General features: G+C 37.0%; 1 protein-coding gene, 1 long non-coding RNA gene and 1 pseudogene across 6 annotated transcripts in view; 1 reads left to right on the forward strand and 2 right to left on the reverse strand.

Annotated features, from left to right (window-relative positions):
- LOC113282535 overlaps positions 1-3,555 on the forward strand; it is a 4,700-nt gene extending 1,145 nt beyond the window's left edge. Inside the window, exons 2-7 of one of the 5 annotated variants that reach the window (XR_003326998.1) lie at positions 589-711; positions 852-1,162; positions 1,726-1,809; positions 1,988-2,125; positions 2,255-2,938; positions 3,033-3,555. This is a non-coding gene — a long non-coding RNA (uncharacterized LOC113282535). Of the gene's footprint in view, positions 1-588; positions 712-851; positions 1,810-1,987; positions 2,126-2,254; positions 2,939-3,032 lie in introns of all 5 variants that reach the window. The other 4 variants (XR_003327000.1, XR_003326999.1, XR_003326996.1 and 1 more) reach the window with 4 other exon arrangements.
- Positions 3,556-6,237: 2,682 nt separating this feature from the next.
- LOC113277748 (centromere protein V-like) lies at positions 6,238-7,933 on the reverse strand. The gene is made up of 2 exons (XM_026526751.1): positions 7,785-7,933; positions 6,238-6,856 (listed from the first exon to the last, which is right to left on the reverse strand). The coding sequence occupies exon 2, from the start codon at positions 6,843-6,845 to the stop codon at positions 6,429-6,431; it is 417 nt and encodes a 138-aa protein (XP_026382536.1). The 5' UTR covers positions 6,846-6,856; positions 7,785-7,933; the 3' UTR covers positions 6,238-6,428.
- Positions 7,928-8,388, reverse strand: LOC113277747 (annotated as a pseudogene).
- Between the last annotated feature and the right edge of the window lie 9,083 nt (positions 8,389-17,471).

A 17,471-nucleotide genomic window follows, 5' to 3' on the forward strand; every position in this document is an offset into this window, starting at 1 on the left:
TCTGTGTCACAAGGACACCTTGTTTTAAAAAATTTGCCGTGTTATTGCAAACACTGGTACTTCTGCTGGGTACGTGTGGATTCAGCAACAGCTCTGTTAGCTATTTTGCAAAAAAAAAAAAAAAAAATGGCTGAAAATACCCATGCATTAACAAAAAGGGAATTACAAATAGCTTCGGATCAACCCTTTTTACAAACACAGCCAAAAAATAAGGGAAGCATAATCAAATACTACTAGAATTTCTATCAAACCTTTGCAAGATGATCTGCAAAAAAATTACAGGTCCTACTTATATAAACACATTTAAGAATACTTAAGGACCTAAATATATTTCTACAAGACTCTAGTGTTATTATGTATGGTACTACTCCTGTTTATTTCTTTCTGAGCACATATCTATAAGTTCATGAAAGTGATTATATCCCTTTTGCTATGTTGCTCAAATTTGATATGACCCTCGTTGTAATTACCCCATATTTATAATCTTGCTTCAGGGTTAGCCGAATTTAGTTTAGCCTTAAATGGTTCCTACATTTTCTTATTGAGCATTGTGGATATATCGTGACATTGATGTACATCTCCATCCAGGTTCCTGTATCCAGTATACCCTCTTGGCCTCCGGAATGTGTTGCTGCTTCAGCTGTCATTGAGATTTTTCCTGATCTTTTTCAAATCAAGTATGATCCTGGCTACAGATCTGTGCTTGTTATGGTGAGCTTCGCTTATATCTCAAATTTTCTTGTTATAAGCAAGATGTATTTTTGAGATACGGAAAAGATGGAAAACACAAAGTCTTCTCAGCTGCAATATATTTTTAACAATCACCATATTCGTGTTCCTGTTCTAAACAGATAGCCGAAGCTCTAAGCCTATAGTTCTCGGATATTATGTGCCTCATTTGGTCGGACATTCTCGCTTATTAATGGGTATTCTGCGCCTTTGGAGATTTACAAGCTCTTGGAACGCCATGAAGATTCTGGAAATAGTGAGACCTCATTTATGTTCCCAATTTATCTTACTTGAGACACCAGAATTTAACTGTTAAGCTATAATAAATGACCTTTGGGTAGATGATGGATTCCGAGGGTTCCTTCCACATCTATTCAATTCTAGCTTGGGTGGGACTGCTGCTTCCCCACCTTGTTTGAACAACAAGAACAAGGTATTCGATAAGCAATACATTATGCTCTCCCTCTCTCTGCTAGATATGTCGGCCCACATTTGTTCATGATGCAAAAATTAGTTTCTATGATGAACTTACCTGGAAGACCATTATGGAGACTCACCCTTCTGCAAAAATCCTCGCTCTCATTTTATTATCTAAGCATCTGAGAACATGATTTGTATCTGTAAGTGTTTTAAATCTAGGCACCGTTTTCAAAATAAAAGTGAATATCTAGGCACAATTTGACTGCATGAACCTAAATGTTTCTGTTTTCAGGTTGTAGATTGTTTGCTGCTTATATATTCACTGCTCTGGAAATCCTTGAATCGTATCCAGATCTGGATTGAGTCTGCAGACTCAACTTACTAGATTTTAGTTTGTGTTGCTCTTATAACCCTCAGTTGAAATTACCGCCCATACTTATACTCTTGGTTTTCAGGGTTAACCGAACTTAGTTTAACTTTAAATATTACTTCCTAAATTTTATAATTGGGCATTTGTTCCAGCAATGAATTGCGGATATGTTGTGACACTGGTGTACTGTATACATCTCTGCCCAGGTTCCTGTATCCAGTATACCCTCTTGGCCTCTTGTATGTGTTGCTGCTTCAGCTGCCATTGAGAGCATTCCTGATCTTTTTCGAGTTAAGTATTATCCTAACTATTGATCTGTGCTTGTTATTGTTTGGTTCGTCTATATCTGAATTTTTCTTTTTTTGAACAAGATGTACATTTGAGAAAGGGAAAAATAAGGACAACACATTCTTTTCAGGTGCAATATAAATTTAACAGTCACCATGTTCGTATTCATGTTCTAAACAGATCGCCGAAGTTCTCAGCCTACAGTTTTTGGAGTCATATTATGTGCTTCACATGGTAGGACATACTCGCTTATTAGTGGGTATTCTGCACCTTCGCGGATTTGCAAGCAGTTGGAATGCCATGAAGATTCTTGTAAGAGTGAGAACTCATTTCTGTTCACAATTTATCTTACTTGAGACACCAGAACTTAACCCTTAAGCTATAACAAAAGACCTTCATATCTGGAAGTTGTAATTTTCTTTTGTGGATCTAAAATTGGTTTTGCAGATTCCGTGGTTTGCGTTGGAAGCTGAATGACATCGGGTCGTCCTTCTGCATTACTGATTGCATTAATGAAATTCGTTGGATAGATGATGGATTTCGAAGGCTCCTTCCACATCCATTCAATTTTAGCTTGGGTTGGACTGCTGCTTCTCCACCTTATTTCAACAGAAAGAACAAGGCTTCTGATAAGCAATACGCAATATTCGTTCTCTCTCTTTCGTCCTGTCTTACTGCTTCTGCTAGATTTGTCGGCCCCCATTGGTTCTTGATGCAAAAATTAGTTTGTACGGAGATTTACTCTTCAGCAGAAATCTTGGGTCTCATTCTATTATTATAGTATCTGAGAACTTGTTTTGTATCTCTGAAGTCTAAACGTTTTCAAGTAAAAACTAGGCACCCTTTCAAACAAAAGTGAAAATCTAAGTACAGTTTAACAGCATGAGCCCAAACGTTTCTGTTTTCAGGATGTGGATCATTTTTGCTGCTTATATATTTGTTCAAAATCCATGACTCATATGCAGATCTGAATGGAGTGCATCAGACTCAACTTGCCAGATCTTTGTCTAAATGTTTTTTTTCAGATATTCATGCTTTTTTATTGCAGCTCAATGGTCTTGAAGCCGCCTGTACCTTCCTCATAGAATTTTAACAGCTTTATCCTTATCGAGGAAGCGATTTGCATAAATGGTAGGTAATTTTCTGTTTCATGTTTTTATCTACATGTCTTCCTTACTCACATCAAGTGTCTCTCTGATTGTTAAGTAAAATTTGTAAATTTTAGGTCGTAGGTTGTTGCAGCACTAGTACCTTATCTTGTCAGAGAACTCTCACCCAAGCACAGATCTCTTCATCCCATATCTGTGGCAGCAGATGAATGTACAAATTGCTTCGAAGAAATCCACTCTAAACATGTGATGAACAGAACAACATGCGTTCTCCCTGAATTTCAGACTAGCAACTGTGTTCTGTTCCACCTTTTGGTGCCTTGGTGCATTTAGAAGAGCTGGATGGAAAGGTAGTCTAACCTCCTTAACATTGGGAATGATTTAAGGCAACCTAACAAGCTATGGGTGTCTGCCCGAAACGATTGAAGGCTGCCTAACAAGCTATGCTGTCTGCCACTTTTGAAGTCTGAGACAAGGCTCCTTTTGTTGATATCCCTGAAATAGTTAACTTCAAAACTTCAGTTGTATGTATTTTCTTCTTAACATGTACTAGCAACTCTGTTGCTTAATCAGGTCAAAGATCAGTTTTTACACTTGAACTTTATAATGTTTGCTTTTTCCTTGGCTTTTTTAATATTACTCCTGGACTGCCGCCATTGCAGCCAAGTTGGTTTTCAAATAGGCATAGGGCTAGATGAGCACTGCAATTCTTAGTCAGACTCTTCTTCATTACAACAGCAGTACAGCATGAAGCTACTTGTTGCCACCATTTTACTCACGCTATGCAAAATTGCTCAAATTTCTAGGTACTGCCATCACCAACATCACTTAGGCCTAGCAAATGGGCTCAAGTTGGACAGGGTTTGCCAATGCCAAATCTCTAGGGACATGCTTCTTAGGGTTTACTATATAAGATGAGCAGTTGTTGCTTTAGGGCAAACAATCTTCATCATCTAAAGAAACAGAAATAGAAGAATGAGGCATAAACTGGATCTTGGGTTTGTGCGGTAACCCTTACATACAGCGTGGAGGGAGACACGATCATCATTAATTTAGCATAATAATTTTTCCTCTCAAAACTAAATCAGCTTGCTCCTTATTTTGTTCCCCACTTGGTGATCCTCGGGTTGAAAAGGGGAAGCATGGCTACGATTCTTTGAAGTCATTTATAAATGAAATGGCTTTGAATTGCACGGGAGATCTGACTGTAAAAAGGGTGTCTAAAGTTCCATACTAAGGTGGCGGAACAGAAACAGATTGCCTCAGAAGATATGGAAGCAAAGCAATGTTATGTACTATAATCAGCTGCTGATTTTATTTTATTTTTGTTTACTCAACAAGGGAATGATAAATAATCAGTAGTTAATTCTCGTTTGCACTTCTGCAATTCTAAATGTCTAAATGCCTGTGTGAATTCTTTGCTATAAGTAGTTTGGTCTCATGTTGGGTAGTCCATTATACTTTGTGGTTCCAGTATTGATTATTTGGTTCAAGACTTTCATCAAATTCTCGTGGATTTTTTGTATCCATTTAGGCTAAACCTGTTGATGCATCAAATTGCTTTAGCTTCAACTACATTTTTCTGTATCCATGAAGTTACATACATTGTTTCCTTAGTTTTATTTCATTTCAACATCGATATGCTTGTAAAGCTAAGAGTCAATGTGAGTTGGCATTCCTTTCTTTTGGCTTTCTTTTTTCACCAAAAAATTTATGTTCTCAAAAACTCTTGAATGTTAAAAAGTAGAGAAAATGGAAATTGAAATGTTGATGCTCGATGCCTCTAGGAATGCTTCACATATAGCCGTTTAATAGATTATCGCTTGGTTTTAAAAAGAAAAGAAAAAAACAGCTCAAAACAACATAAGATCACATACTCAAAATTTCTGGTTTATATATTTATCCTTTAGGCTAAGTCCTATGTCTAGCTAGCTGTTAGATTGGCCATCCACGTCAACTTGGACAACCTACTAATCCAAGTTGAACAGAACAGCGCCGGGCGCGGAACGGTACAACGTCAGAGTTTAACGCCGAATCAAACAACGTTCTAAATTTTATCAGACAGGTTTTTTAACATGTTAAAATCATCACGCATTTAATGGTAGTTCAGAGAGTCAGTACCTTTGCATAGTCATTTCCACTGTTCGCTGTCCACTAGGGCAAATAGGTTAATCGTGTGGACCTAAGACTATTCAGATGTGAAGGACTAACTAATCGTGTGGTTGCATGTTGGGCTCCATTTTTTAAATGTTCCCACAGATTTCCCTCTCTCCCCTTTTCAAATCGTGTGGACGAAAGACAATTCCCAGTTTTCAAATTAGGCAGTACTTTATAATTTACAAATAACTGTCACGATCAAGTTCTTTTTAGATTTATTTAAAAACAAAAAGAAATTCTCTCCAGCGCTGAACCGTCCGGGGGAGGGTCACTTTTTGAGCGCCGCACTATTCAGCGTTTCAATCTCGCTGATAGTTGGACTGTGAGCAAATGTTAGGAGAGAAGTAGCCAGATTGAGTGTTAATTTTTTTCCCCAAAATTTTTTCTTGATTTGAAACACTTTTTGGCGAATCTAGCAGCTCAATCTTAGCCCATAGGGATTAGCCTTACGTTTTCAGTCCAGAATTTTCTTATGATAACTCTTGCTATAAATTCAGTGCATTTGTGACTGCAATAAAACCTGCTTCTTATTGAGTTTGAAAGTGCCGGCATCTAAATTGTTTCTTTCAATATTACAGTACATGGATCAAGAACTCAATGAAGGAGGCAAGTTTGCTCTTTGAAGCAACAGTGGCGCTAAAGCTCGTGTGGGAACAAAGTCAGGAATGTTGAGATAAGCTAAAGAAGAGAGTTGGAAATTGAATACTTGAGATTGATAGCCGGAATGATGAGTGTATCAAGTGTATTCCCTGATTCGTGTTGTGTGCTGATAGTGTTGCAATGGTTTATGAACAGGGAGATGCAATGAAGGTAATGATGGCAGTTCCAAAGAATGTTGTTGGAAAGTTTGAGCATTTTGTTAGAATCTCTTGTTGTTTCCTGCTATAGCTCTTCGTGATTGTCGTGTTCTTGTGGGCTGATTTTGCTTGTAAAATGGGTTGTATGACAATTTTAAGAAATTGTTAGATAGATGATTGTTGTTTTGGTTATTTTGGCTGGTCTCACTCTACCTTATTGGCTCATGAAAGAAGCAAGGCAGCTTGCCCTTCAGTATGGCAGCTCAAACAGACTGCAACTTGTTTCTTTCTAACAGAGCTTGCTTGAGAATGTACTGCCTACCTGCATATGAACATCATCTCTATTTGCATTTAGAGTAGAAGAATCTAATGCGAAGCATGGGTATAATCAAATTTTAGCGATATTCTAAAAAATTCAGAGTAACTCTCTCTGTCTACCGGCAAAGGCTTTTGGAGCACATCCCGCCTACTTAATACAGCTACAATTACAGACATTTAAGTTCAACAACAATTTGATGACCTTAAAGAAAACTTGTGGGTAAACTTGAAACCCTTGTTTTAGCTCTGCAATTTAGAACACGAAGCGATAGAGGTTTGATGATAAGACTTCTCCCAGTTTCTGCCATCATACGGCTTAATCTCGACATGGGTCACTGTTCCAGGATCAACACAATTGATTGTCACAGCTATGCCATCTGGGTTGGATCTTGGAGTGTAGAATGATGTTATGCCACAGATTTTACAGAAGGTATGTTTTGCAGTATGTGTGCCAAAGGTGTAAGTAGTGATGAACTTTTCAGAATCTCCAACTAGTTTGAACTGTGTAGATGGGACTATGAAGTGAGTGTTGCCTCTCATTGAACAATCACTACAGTTGCATTTCCAAACTGTAATGCTTGATGGAGCTTGCACTTCCCACCTTACGCTTTGGCAGTGACATCCTCCCTTGTGTGTTACTGTCGTATTTGAATTCATTCCTCAGTCACCTGTTTTTCAATGTTCAAAGATTCATTTCAAATTATTCTTCACTGGACACTAAAAATAAGCAATACTTACAGAATCCTAATCAAACACAAGGTGTTGTCTTAAAGTCATTCTTAGTGATGTCAATCCGAACATAACAGCAAACTCCTCCTTGTACCTAATCCAACAAAAGAAAGGAAGAGGCATGGAGATAACAAAAAGAAGAAGCACGGAGACCACACGCTTCGAAAAAAAGAGGGTTATGTAACAAGCTGCGCCGCAAAGTCGTCTAACAAGCTGCGCCGCTTGTCCTATATGTATGTCAACTCCAATCAATCCTCTTATCTAGCCATGAGATCTTGGGGAGATAATCCAGTAAAACCTTACAAACAGTTAAAAGCCTCAAACCTAGTTGTGATACTACAGAGTACAGACCCGGTTTAAAACAATGCCCATAGCAAGATTGACGTTGAGAACACACTGAACTGAACTTTACTTACTGCAGCTACATTTTACTCGAAAATATTCAAGTCCTGATGACAGGTTTGCAAACAAATTTTTTCGAGTACTCTTTTACTAATGTATTTCGACTAATTGCACTTTCTGATGGTTTAATCGAAGCATTTTGCCATTTTTGGGTGTGCTTTCCACTAATTACTCTAATAAACATACAGAAAACTTCTCCGTTAACGCCATGGGTTTGTCAAATGTCAATTTCAGCTGAATCTCGCTAATCACAAAATATCTCCAATAGATCAAGAAACCAAAATACATGACCTATGTCTGCTGTACATACAGATATCATATGCAAGTTTACACAAGACTAACCCTAGAAAATCAGGGTAGTTGGTAAAGAGTTCAACACTATTCAGAATTCAGAAGTAGATGAAAACAAAACGAAATCACCACAAACAAAAGCATGCTTGAATTTTAATAAGACACTGTTATTACCTCTGCTCTATGTCTTGTTCAAGATCTTTCCCCTCCGGCCTCCCCTTGGTGATTTTTTCTGTCAACTCTTTCTTTTGCTATTAGAATATTAAAAAGAAAATGCTTAACTTTTATGGTGTCCACCAAATACTTAGGCTAATTTTTGGACCCTCTAGTCTCCGCCTTTAGATTCCAGATCAATGTTTTACTTCTTGGTGAGCACCATCACCAAAAATCTTCTCCCAGTTCTTACCATCAACATGCTTGACCTCAATATGCTTTAGTGTACCTGGATCAACGCAATTAACCGTCAAAGCCACCCCATCAGGATCAGACCTTGGAACATAAAATGAAGTGATCCCACATACTTTGCAAAAAGTGTGTTTAGCAGTATGAGTGCCGAAAGTATAAGTAGTAATAAAATCTTGAGATTTGTCAAGTAATTTGAAATTCTTAGAAGGGATTGTGAAATTAAGATTTCCTCTCACTGAGCAATTTGAACAGTTGCATTTTGTTGCATTTACATTTGATGGACCTTTTGCTTCCCATCTTACTTTCCCACAATGACATCTTCCCTTGTGAATAACTTCTTCTTCTACCTTCTTTTGGACATCCATTCACTTAAATATGTGCCTCAGATGAATTTGACACTCTTAGTTTTTGTAACAGATTTACATTTTCATGAGTGGTTTTCTTTAGTGAGGTTAAAGTGCCACATTTGACACAAATGACAGAAAGTTTGACACGTTCTTACAGTAGTTGTGATATGTGGCACTCTTTTGGAACTAGCTTCGGATGACTTTAGCTGGGCCTTCTTAAAGTTTTGGCTGGGAAAGAAAATTTGAAAAGCCTAGTACTCCCGTTGTCTCACCAAAAACGATTTATTTCATGTTTGCCCAATTCTTAAGGCAAGGAAGAAAAAAAGATAAGTTTATGTATTTTGTAATTATATTTCTGTGAATAACAAAGGGTGAAATTGAGAAAGGATATATTTCTCAAACTATACAATGGATATTTGTAAATTTTATGTTATTGAAAAATATTTTAAAACACCTACACAACGAATACAAACACGATTATCGGATTATACATATTTCTAATATTAAGATTTAATAATAATAATAATCTATTAAAAGGATTGTTTTGGAAATACTGTCTTGTTTAATTATAAGGGTTGATTTTGGAAGGTAAAATGAAAACCTCATCTTTGGCAGGATAGAGTGTGAAATAACTTTTTGAAAGGGGTATTTTGAGTTTTCTCTCTCGAAAGATTGTTAACTTGCATTACTTTTTCTAGTGATTTTGGATTAGCAAAACCCCATATTGTCAACTATTTCATCCTAATTCTCTCTCGAAAGATTGCTAATTTGCATTACTTTTCCTAGTGATTTTGGATTAGCAAAACCTCATGTTGTCAACTATTTCATCCAAATCTAGTTAGGTAAGTTAGCAGTTGCGTACACGTATATATAACAAACATGTGGCTATCACCTGTAGACACGTGTCATCACTTTAACCGACTACTTCATATATTTGATTATTTTTTCCCTTTCTTATAAGCAAATAAAGAAACAGACTTACAAATCATCAGACCAATCCATCTAGCTTGCATTTTTCTTACCCATTGGGCTAACTCATGGCTATCAAACTAACCCATTACAAGTACGGTTAACAAAATTAAAAGATATCAAGGATCTGATATCTTGAAACATGTTGTACGTTCTTAGATCCCCACGAAATTCTTCCTATTGATCTCCTCAATGACTTTTTCAGCAACGAAATCAATTATAATATGATCCATCTTCATTTCTTTCGCAACTCTTAATGTGTCTCTGTTTCAACAAACTTCTGCTTCTTCGATGGAAGGAAAGTCAAGTTCTTCGACTCTGCATAGATAAACCGATGAGAAGAATCTCTTATTAAGAAACCCATTCGCACAATTTCAGAATTAGGGTTCCAAGCACCATCAATGTTAATTTTCAACTAATTTCTAGGTGGACTCATCCAAGATTTTTCTGTGATTCGGCTGATGATAGAGATTTTAGGCATATTCAACCTCATGGATTTGTCTCTTGACATAATTTTCATAGTGAAAAAGCGGGGGTCTAACAACACCACCCAATATTTCGATTAGCAATCTGTATGGACTAACTTCGAAATACTTTGCTAGAGAATCAACTAGACAGTCAGACTCAATCTAGATAAAAGTATCTCAAGGAGTTAATATCTCTCTCTTGATTTGATTTTTACTCAAGCTAAAAACAATAGCGAGTCTTTATCAAATACAAGGAATAACTTGGGCGGTACCAAAGACCAATGTACAAGTGTTAATCAATGAAATCAACAACCACAAGGTCGGATCTATAATCGATTAAAATTTAACGCACAACCTGTATTATTTCAATTATATAAAAAATATAATGCGGAAAAGAAATAACACAGACACCAGATTTTTTGTTAACGAGGAAACCGCAAATGCAGAAAAACCCCGGAACGTAGTCCAGATTGAATACACACTGTATTAAGCCGCTACAGGCACTAGCCTACTCCAAGCTAACTTCGGACTGGACGTTGAACCCCAATCAGTATCCCAGCGATCCAAAGTACAGTTGTACTCCTACGCCTCTGATCCCAGCAGGATACTACGCACTTGATTCCCTTAGCTGATCTCACCCACAACCAAGAGTTGTTGCAACCCAAAATCACATACTTGATAATAAACAGATCTGTCTCACACAGAAAAGTCTATCAAAGGATAAATCCGTCTCCCACAGATAAACCCTAGGTTTTGTTCCGTCGTAAGATATAAAATCAAGGTGAACAGGAACCAATTGATAATCCGGTCTTATATTCCCGAAGAACAGCCTAGATTAATCAATCACCTCTCTACAATCCTTCCTGACTACACAGGCGGTTTGTCGAGGAATCAAAAACAGTGAGACGAAGATGTTTGTGACTTCTTTGTCTTTCCTATCGGAGAATTCTCACGATCTCAAGCCAATCAATCGATTGTACTCGTACGATAGAAGATGCAAGATCAAATCACACAACTACGATAAAAGTAGTATCGGTCTGGCTTCACAATCCCAATGAAGTCTTTAAGTCGTTAACCTGGTTTTAGAGAAGAAAATCAAAGGTTAAAGGAGAATCGACTCTAGCGAGCGCACTAGTATCACACAGACGTGTGAGGATTAGTTTTGCACAATGCTAGATGTTTCCTTTATATAGCCTTCAAATCAGGGTTTTGCCTTAGGTACAAAGCAATCCTTATTCACCGATAGATGAAAACCTGATTTAGATTCAAGCTAATATTTCTCAACCGTTAGATCGAAAACTTTGCTTGTCACACACACTTGGGTATACGTTTACTGGGTTCGTGAAAACCATGCCCAAACGTGTACGTGTATGTTGGTTCAACATAGTAACCCAAAAGGTTAACCATATGAGCATTTCATATTAACCTTGTTCTTCTTCACCATAACTAGTTCAATTGACTCAAATGAACTAGTTAAAGAGTTGATCAATTTCTATGAGATCTTATGTAACTACACAAGACATAATTGAAACAAAGATGATTGGATTCGATTGAATCGGATCATGAACATTATAGCCACGGTTTGCATAAAGCATTCCTTAGTAATTTAATGTTTCATGTTCAGAGCACATCTTTAGATCATAACCTCTTAAGTTCACAAACAATTTCGCGGACTTAAGTTAATCGGTTGAGTTTTCCAAACTCATCAGAAATTCTCGGAAAGAGAACTTCCGCCAGTTCGCGGAATTAGCACACAAACGAATTTTGGAAAATCCAGCAGAAATTCTCGGTCGAGAACTTCCGACAGTTCGCGGACTGAGTTTGCGGACTGAGTTCGCGGACTTGGCAAGCCAATTCCACAATCCTCCCGATTTCTCTTGATCAACAAAGTTGGAAAACTTCGGTTCAAGGAATACATGGTTATGTAATCTAAACTCTCATTTCAATCATTGAGACATTCTCAGAGGACGCTATGTAGCCGCTATTCATAGACCGATTCACGTCAGAGCAATTCTCAAAGTGATTGAAACTTTTCATGACTTTTGTCACTAGGTGAAGATAAACTTGATCAAAGCGAAACGCTTTACCAACACACGATTTCGAGATAAAATATAAGCAATGAATGCTCAGCTCGAAATATCAAATATGTATGATTCAGTCGATATAGCATACGACTTTTGTCTCATAAGAAATAGGAGATAAAATAGATAGACTTTTGAGTGATAGATAAGTTCAAGTCTCCACATACCTTTTTGTTGATGAGGTTTCACGGTTCCTTATATAGATCTTCGTCGTTGTATGATGAATCGCCATGAAGTCCTTGAGCTCAACTACACTTTTCTATCCTAGTCCGAGACTTAGCTATTTAGGCTAGAAATCAAGACTCATAGTTTTGATCACTAACATTGACAAACATGCTTGAGATAGCAACGCATGCGAGGTCGACCGATCTATGCTCTAAAAATCTCCCCCTTTGTCAATTTTAGTGACAAAACTATTAATACATATGAAATACAAAAAAATAAACTTTAGTGGCTCCTATTCCATAGTCTAATCTTCAACGTTCCCTGAAATCTTCGTCCTTCCAAGTACTCCAATGATCCCAAAGGTTGTAAGTTTAGTATCACCGTTGTTGAAGATCCGTAGCTATAAAAATGAGAGAAATCGAGATTCTCGATCATTATTATACAATGTCATAGTATTATTATGTAATATCAAAGTCCAATTGTATCACGACTTTAACAATAATACTACGGTGATATGTATCACCCCCCCTTAGTCAATACTCCATCTCGATCATGGAAACCCCTTACACAATGATCCGAAAACCATATGTATTTGTAGTGTGAACTACGTTATTTCTCCCCCTTTTTGTCAATAAAATTGGCAAAGGTACAAGAACGGGATCATAATGAAAATGGTGGAAAATTAGCGCAAAAATGGGATGGACCTTACATCATTAAGGAGATAGTTGGAACATGAGTTTATAGATTAATGGATCCAGAAGGTAGAGATGTTGGTCATAGACTAGACAAACCATGGAACAGGTTGTACTTAAAAAAAATATTATCTGTAAGAAGCTTTGAGAAGTTATGGATTCTGAAAGAATAATTGCAAGAATACTCATATCAAAACAAGATCATGATATGCAAAATTTTCGCAGAGATAATCACAGAACAATGACATAAAAGAAAGGGGCGAACCTTTATGGCGTACACCCTAGTTCGCGAATAAAATTTCGCAAGAGGCAAATGTAAGACCTAAAGTACGTCATAGTAGGGGGTACCTGTTTCATGGCTCAGGGAAAGGCTACACCGCCACCGGAACCCGAGTCATGGAGATTTGGGGTCAATAAAGCCCATCCGGGAGAGGCACCTTGGATTCTCAGCTTAAGCATATGACTTGGGTTGGGCGACTAAGGTAATAAGGACTCTCCCAAGGAGTGCAGATCTGATCAAGGCGCCGAGGTGCACGGTTGAGTCAAGAGTGCCAGGGACGTTTGAAGCGTCCTTGCCATTCTTGACAAGTCTTGGCTTATACTGCACTCGGCCCGAAGAAAACCCCACTTAGGGTGCAGTCTCGTAACCATAAGCCTTATAGGTAAAAGGGATAAGATGCTGCGAAAACAAATGGTTGTTGTTAATACTGGATGGGAGGAGCTAACCTTGTATGGTAGAAGTACGCCTCCTTGAAGGGGCAACCAGGGGGAAGATAAGGGCGGCACCCTCCATTAGGGAGCTGATAAGTATCTTAAGACGCAAATGTCATGAGGATTTCTATTCGCAAGAGTATTAAGGCTTGTCATATTTGTGCAACAATCTTTAAGAGGAAATAATACAAAAGAAAAAGATAAGACGAGATCAATGGGTTTTCGCATGAAAGTGCGAAGACGTCCTGCGATTTCGTCGCAAGACGGCAATGTCATGGGGCTTTATTTTCGCAAGAATATTTAGGCCTGTCATATTGTCGCAACATTCCTGAAGAGGCCATAATACAAAAGAAAAATTTAAGGCAAGATCAATGGGTTTTTGCATGAAAGTGCAAAGACGTCCTGCGATTTTGTCGCAATGACAAGAGGTGGCATGATAAGACCTTTAATTAGGAAGGCAAAATAAGACCACATGATAAAACAAAATATCTATAAGTATTCGTAACAGATTATTTTTTGCAAGAAAGATAATGAGAGGAAAGTATGGGAATCAATAAACAAGAAGCATTATCTTTCTCATCAGCAAAATACTAAAAGGATAATTGATTCCAAAGTTGGTTGAAGAATATTATTCGCAAAAGTAATAAAATTAAGACAATTCAAGAAGATAAAACTAAATAAGAAGCTCAAGCTTCAGTGTTAATTCCAGTAGCAGAAGATAACAGACATTCTTCACCAATATTCTCATTATCGCAAGTCTCTCCTTCATTTCGGTTCTGATCTTCGCCTTGACTAGCACCTTGATTATCGCCAGCAATTACTTCTTCAGGAGATATTTCTTTCTCATTTTGATTAACACCAGCAGATGCTTCCTTAGAAGGAATTTCTTCCTCACCTTCCAAGAGATCATCCTCTGCACCACTTTCATAATCATAATCACTATCAGCAGGACGAGGAATTTCATCATCATCTACTTCCAAAGGTTCAATTGATGTAGGAGGAAGAGATTTGGACAATAAAATATCATTTACAAGGACTTCAGCCCAGAGATGAACTTGGCGAAGAAGTGCTCTCTGATGATTCCTATCTTGAATATCCTTAAAATAAGCAAGATAATCAAGTCTTCTTTCTGCTCGGTCGCGAAAACCAGTAACGATTGAGACGAGCAATGCATTTTCATTGCGAATTTTGGCATATTTAGCCTCCAAAACAGAAATGAAGTAATGAAGATTCTTCTCAGACTCTGCAAAAGATAGAATACAAAATCTCATTAAGATAAAGATCTCAGAAATATATGACAAAGAAAAGATAATTAAGGCAGTCAAACTATTATGACTACCTTCCTTTTGCGAAATAAGGTGTTGAATCAAGGACATACAACTATTCTCCCAACGGTCCATTGCGTCATCAAATTTATCTCCAACTAAACCTTTAAGTCGAGACTGAAGATTTTTCTCTTTAGAAATAAGAAAGTCATTTTTCTTCGCAAGAGAAGAATAAGATTCTTCTAATTTGGAATATTGTTCTTTAAGTTGATTCGCCTTTACACTTAAAGTTATTCTACCTTGAATGAGTGTATCTTTTTCAGCGATAGATGACTCTATTATTTCTTTAAGTTCATTTCTCAAAGAGCGAAGAGATTGCTCTTGGCCATCACATACATTTTGAAAAATACTAAGTTGTTGCGAAGATATCGCCATCTTGTTTAAATAAGTTCGCTTCTCTTGAGATAAGGTTTTATTCTCATCTGATAAAGTTTACATCCCTAAATTAGCTTTAGTTAAAGAATAAGAAAGGCGAGATACTTCATTACTTAATAAATCTTGTCTTTGAACTAATTGGGTATTTTCATCGGTAAGATTATTTATATGATCAAGAGAATATGAATAGAGGTTATCTAATTGGTTATATTGATCCATCAAGATTTCTTTATCAACACAGGATTTTTCAACAACAGATTCAAATTGATATCTCTCCATTATTCGTTTCTGGTTTAAGGCTTAACATGCGAAAGAGGGATTTCAAGGATAATTAAATATGGGAAGGATAAAACCATTAAAAAGGCAAATTAAAGACACAGATAAGAAAATCATACCTCTCAATTCATAATTCTTCTTGCAAAGATTGTCACGATCCAACAAAACATTCTGAAGCTTTTGATTTTCGATACGAAGAGCATTACATTCTTTTTCCAAAGCTGTCCGCGAAGCAGCTCTGTCAGAACCTAAATGCTTGCTCAGAATTTCGCAAACATTAGACTTGATAAGATCAATAGAAGACTTCTTGCCATCATCCAGGACTTCAGATAAAACTTTGAAAATAATATCTATTCCTTCCACGGTTTCTTTCGAAAGAGGAAGAGACTCAGGTAGAGAATTGGCAATAATAGAAGGTTGAGAAACATTCTCAATAAGAAGAGAAGAGGTTTCATTCATAGGAACAAAAAGGGGGGTTTCAATCACTGAAAGGTCAGCTGAAGAAATGAAGTCTGAGGCAGCTTTTTCGCGAATTGGAGATAAAGGTTTATCTTGCGAAGATGTCGCAGGAGATTTAGAAGAGATGAGTAAGTGGAAGGGAACAGAAGTTGGAACAGTTTTAAGGTGGTGATATTTCTTGAGAGGTTTATTGACATCCTTATCACCCTGTGAATTACAATCCAGATAAGAAACAGAGGCAATAATATTGTTATTAGAAAAGGATAGTATTTCTTACTACCTTATCATTCGCAGACTTTCTTTTATGCGCAACAACCTTATGCTGTGATTTGGGAATGTTAGGGTTCTGAACTGTAAATCTAGTGTTGGAGGGGCTTTTGCTGAAATAACAAGAGTATGGGAATCACATAAACAACATCAAATAAGGCAATAAACAAGATCAATTTCAGCAAAACCCATAAAGAAGAAAAAAGAAAACTAACCTTGATGAATCCATGGAAAACAGTAGCAGGAAGATTAGCAGGAAGATTATTTCGAAGAAAATTACGAACGATGAAGATCTGCAGAAGAAATAGTATGAAGATGAAGAAGAACCTAAAAAGATTGAAGAAGAAAGAAGAAAAGTTGTAATAACGAAATTTGCAGAAGAACGATGAAGTTGCAGAGAAAATAAAAAGAAAGAAAAAGAGAGTGAGAGAGAATATATATAGAGAGGGAATTTTTCCTCGAGAAAATAAACACGATTAATACGGAAGTATATAAGAGGTTAAAAAGCAACGGTTACAAAAGACGTGTCAAGAAATAGATGGAAGAAAGAATATGTGTGATAAATGCAAAATATGAAGAGAGAAACAACTGCGGCATTTCTCACATCATTCTCTACTTCGCAGAAAAGATATGAGAAGAGGCAAGATGTAGGATCAGAATCTCGCAACAATAATATCTCAGCGAAATTATCAACAACACAACACAACAACGTCGCAGAACAATTTCATAAATGATATAATAAACGACGTCAGCTAAAATCATGAGAAAGATATGAGGGTCCTGCGAAAATTAGAGAGTTTGCGAAATTAAGATTTGTAAGATTGCGAGAATGTCGCAAGTCTTTTCCGAAAATAAAGGATAGATTAGCTATCATCCACTATGTATTTCCCTATAAATAGTCGCTCAGTTGTAAAGGAATGAGAGAGATCTTTTTTGAGTAAGAAACAAGTAAATAGGAGAGAGAAAGTCTAGAACAGAGGTCATTCTTGATTTCTTTATCTTTTCTTGTAAGAACATCCAAAGATTGATCAAGAAAATTAAGAGTGTAAGTCTAAAAATGAATTGATTAATAATGAAATCATATGAGGGGTGCAGTGTAGGATTTCCTGCAACTACAGTCTTGATTACTAGCCTATTAGAGCTAAGGTCTTGGAATAAGATAGAAAGTGTAGTTGAGCTCATGACTCCACGTCAATCATCATATAAAACGAAGGACTACTCAAGGAACTGGTGGATCTTCATTGACTAAAAGTTATGTGGAGACTTGAACTTATCTGTCACTCAGAAGTCTATTTACTCTATCTCTTACTCTTGAGACAAAA

The sequence above is a fragment of the Papaver somniferum genome, chromosome 5, assembly GCF_003573695.1.
Source record: "Papaver somniferum cultivar HN1 chromosome 5, ASM357369v1, whole genome shotgun sequence".
Taxonomy (NCBI): Eukaryota; Viridiplantae; Streptophyta; class Magnoliopsida; order Ranunculales; family Papaveraceae; genus Papaver; species Papaver somniferum.

What these genes read in the sequence shown, in the direction of transcription:
- LOC113277748 (XM_026526751.1), bottom strand. Translation starts at nt 6,845, where the DNA reads ATGAATTCAAATACGACAGTAACACACAAGGGAGGATGTCACTGCCAA.